At 44.1% G+C, this 2,522-nt stretch overlaps 1 protein-coding gene across 1 annotated transcript; it reads left to right on the plus strand.

Annotated features, from left to right (window-relative positions):
* Window positions 1–500: 500 nt before the first annotated feature.
* Window positions 501–2,202, plus strand: LOC113562376. The gene has a single exon (XM_026971791.1). The coding sequence runs from the start codon at window positions 563–565 to the stop codon at window positions 971–973; it is 411 nt and encodes a 136-aa protein (XP_026827592.1). The 5' UTR covers window positions 501–562; the 3' UTR covers window positions 974–2,202.
* The last annotated feature ends 320 nt before the right edge of the window (window positions 2,203–2,522 follow it).

Consider the following 2,522-nt stretch of genomic DNA (forward strand, 5'->3'; position numbering starts at 1 on the left):
CGCCAGCAGGCATAATTCCTATACATCAGGAGAACAATGCCACTTTTTGAACATTTTGAGATTAAACGTCGTATTTTTATACCGCGACAGGTTTCGCTTTTGGATAAAGCCTCGGCACATTGCAAAACTGCACTTTGTGCAAAATTGGTCACTGTAGTTCTTGGCCATAATGGCTCTCATATGTTAAGCGCGACACAATGGAAATTTGCTGCAAAGCGCAAATCTATAGCTACACAAAGGCTTTTATTAACTTATCATATAAAATGCACGATAAATTCCATGAAATAGCTTTGTTATCCATTTATAATACGTGTAAACGTTTATTACATGCAAATTATGCAATGTAACAATTAACTAACATTTTCCTGAACAATAACGGGATTAAACAATGACGATCGATTCAAACATCACTCGTATACTTTAGGCCTTCCCAGTTTTAATTCTGAAAATCTTGAAAGCATCTGTTATTATTGTTATAACTAATATTAAGTATCGATTACTTGTACGCGGCGATCATCTTCCGGCGAATCCCTCACGTAACGCGCCTCACGTTCTCCTTGTGATGCAGGGCGCGCAGATGTACAGTAGGACCATGATGCCGCCACCAAGGATCAGGGCGATCATAGTCAAGGTCGTCCACGTGGCGGAGGTCGAGGTCGGCACCAGTCTCTTTGTCGCCGGCAGCTCGACGACCTCCTCGGTCGTCAGACCCCACCTCTTTGCCTTGGCGATCAGGGACCTCAGGCGTCGCGACGCCTTCTCACAGGACTTCCTCGACGTCCGCCTGGATCCTAAGCCGTCTAAACAGCCGTTCCCGAGGTGTCCCATAATATCGCGACGTGTCTCATTCTCGAGTCAATCCAACTGCGTCGACGACGAGTTTCGTGAGACCGCAGCGAGCGTGAACCCGGCTACGAGTTCTGATTCTTCCACCCGACGCGACGTTGTATCACGATCCGCACCGCATTTTTAAGTCGAGAGAAATACCTGCCGAGGTCTGCGTGGCTCCCTCGATTCACGTCGTCCTCCGATTGCAAAAGACACGAGTTTTCTTCGGCAAATCAGCATTGCTAAACTCGTACGATGATCGATGGTACGATCCTTGCGGTGATCCGTGTCGCTGGGCATTATGGTAATCTTCGCGGCACTAGCTCTAATGGCATAATTACTCAGTCGGGCGAATCGTCTTTGTCACTTGTTGTCCTCAACTAGCAAACTGGTTCTCACAAGCATACATTTTGCATACTTAAAATGCAATTATTTTCATTGTGCGCCGGTGGACGTTCGCAGTTTGAATCGTTTATAAAGGGACAGTGCAGCCGAAATAATTGTCTAAAATTACGAAAGGTCAGGCTAAAATTATAGATAGATGGAAAAGATGATTAAGTTATTATGCAGGTTGCAGACGAATTATACGTGTGACGCTATTCGCGCTGTTGTGCGAGTAAGCAGCTTACGTTCTTTCGCATCTTTTTGCTGAGTATCGTGCAATTGGGTAATACAGCCATTAATTTGCGCGTCGATCCCAGCCAATCGGCAAGTCGATGAAACCGGAATCGCTTTTAATTCTCTTTCTCACGGTCAGGCTCGAGGAAATTGTAATTGCCGGGCTCCATGAATAATGCAGCACGAATCGAAGGAAAGAGAACCCGGGTTCGCCTTTCGCATGAGAGGCGAAAGGGTCGTCGTGACGCCGGTAAAAAGTTTCCGATCTGCGGAAGCCGTATGCCGTAGAAATGAATTAAGTTTTGCCTTTAAAGTCGATCACCGCTGCGGGATTACATTGTCCTGAAATTCGACGTCTTTGTACACGCAAAGTTACGTAGCGCGCGCTACGAACTTCTCATACGGCGCGTTTAGACGCGACTTTCCCACGCGTTTTATGCGATTGGCCAACTTTTAGTAGATTTAATATGTCTATCTTTACAGAGCACGTTCGCCGCTACGATAATCGGAAAGTTAGCAAACACCGATGAGTTCGTTTCCTTTGAGTGTTCACGTGCGTATGTTACCTCCGCAGTAGAAAGTTCTTTTGTGTGTAATTTTGTTTCGCTTAACGTTGACTTGGACTACTCGGGACTTAATTGGCGCATAATTGCGTTACGTGAAAATTGTAGCCATATAAAGTGCTTTGCGTAAATAAATTATACATCATATATTTTTAGTAGAGTTAAAGTTACAGAGAGAGAGAATGAGAAAAAAAATTACCTAAATTTACGATTTTATTGAGCTATTAGGCTAAATTTCCATCGTTATATTATTATTTTGTGTTTCCGTATCTTGGAATAGTTTTTCTATATGGAATTCTGTATGAAGTAAAATTTTAATTTTCGCAGTTTCAATTTTCCGCGTCACTTCCTGCAATATTCCTGACAAGTAGTTACGCGCTTTCTCTCGAGAGACGCGTCGATTATCTTGCTCGCAGTATACGCGACGAGAGCTAAGGAGAACGTATTAAAAGGAAGGCGCTTTCTGCCAGACATGAAATAATTTTGCTAGCTCTCACGACGAGACGCTGTTTG

The sequence above is a fragment of the Ooceraea biroi genome, chromosome 8, assembly GCF_003672135.1.
Source record: "Ooceraea biroi isolate clonal line C1 chromosome 8, Obir_v5.4, whole genome shotgun sequence".
Taxonomy (NCBI): Eukaryota; Metazoa; Arthropoda; class Insecta; order Hymenoptera; family Formicidae; genus Ooceraea; species Ooceraea biroi.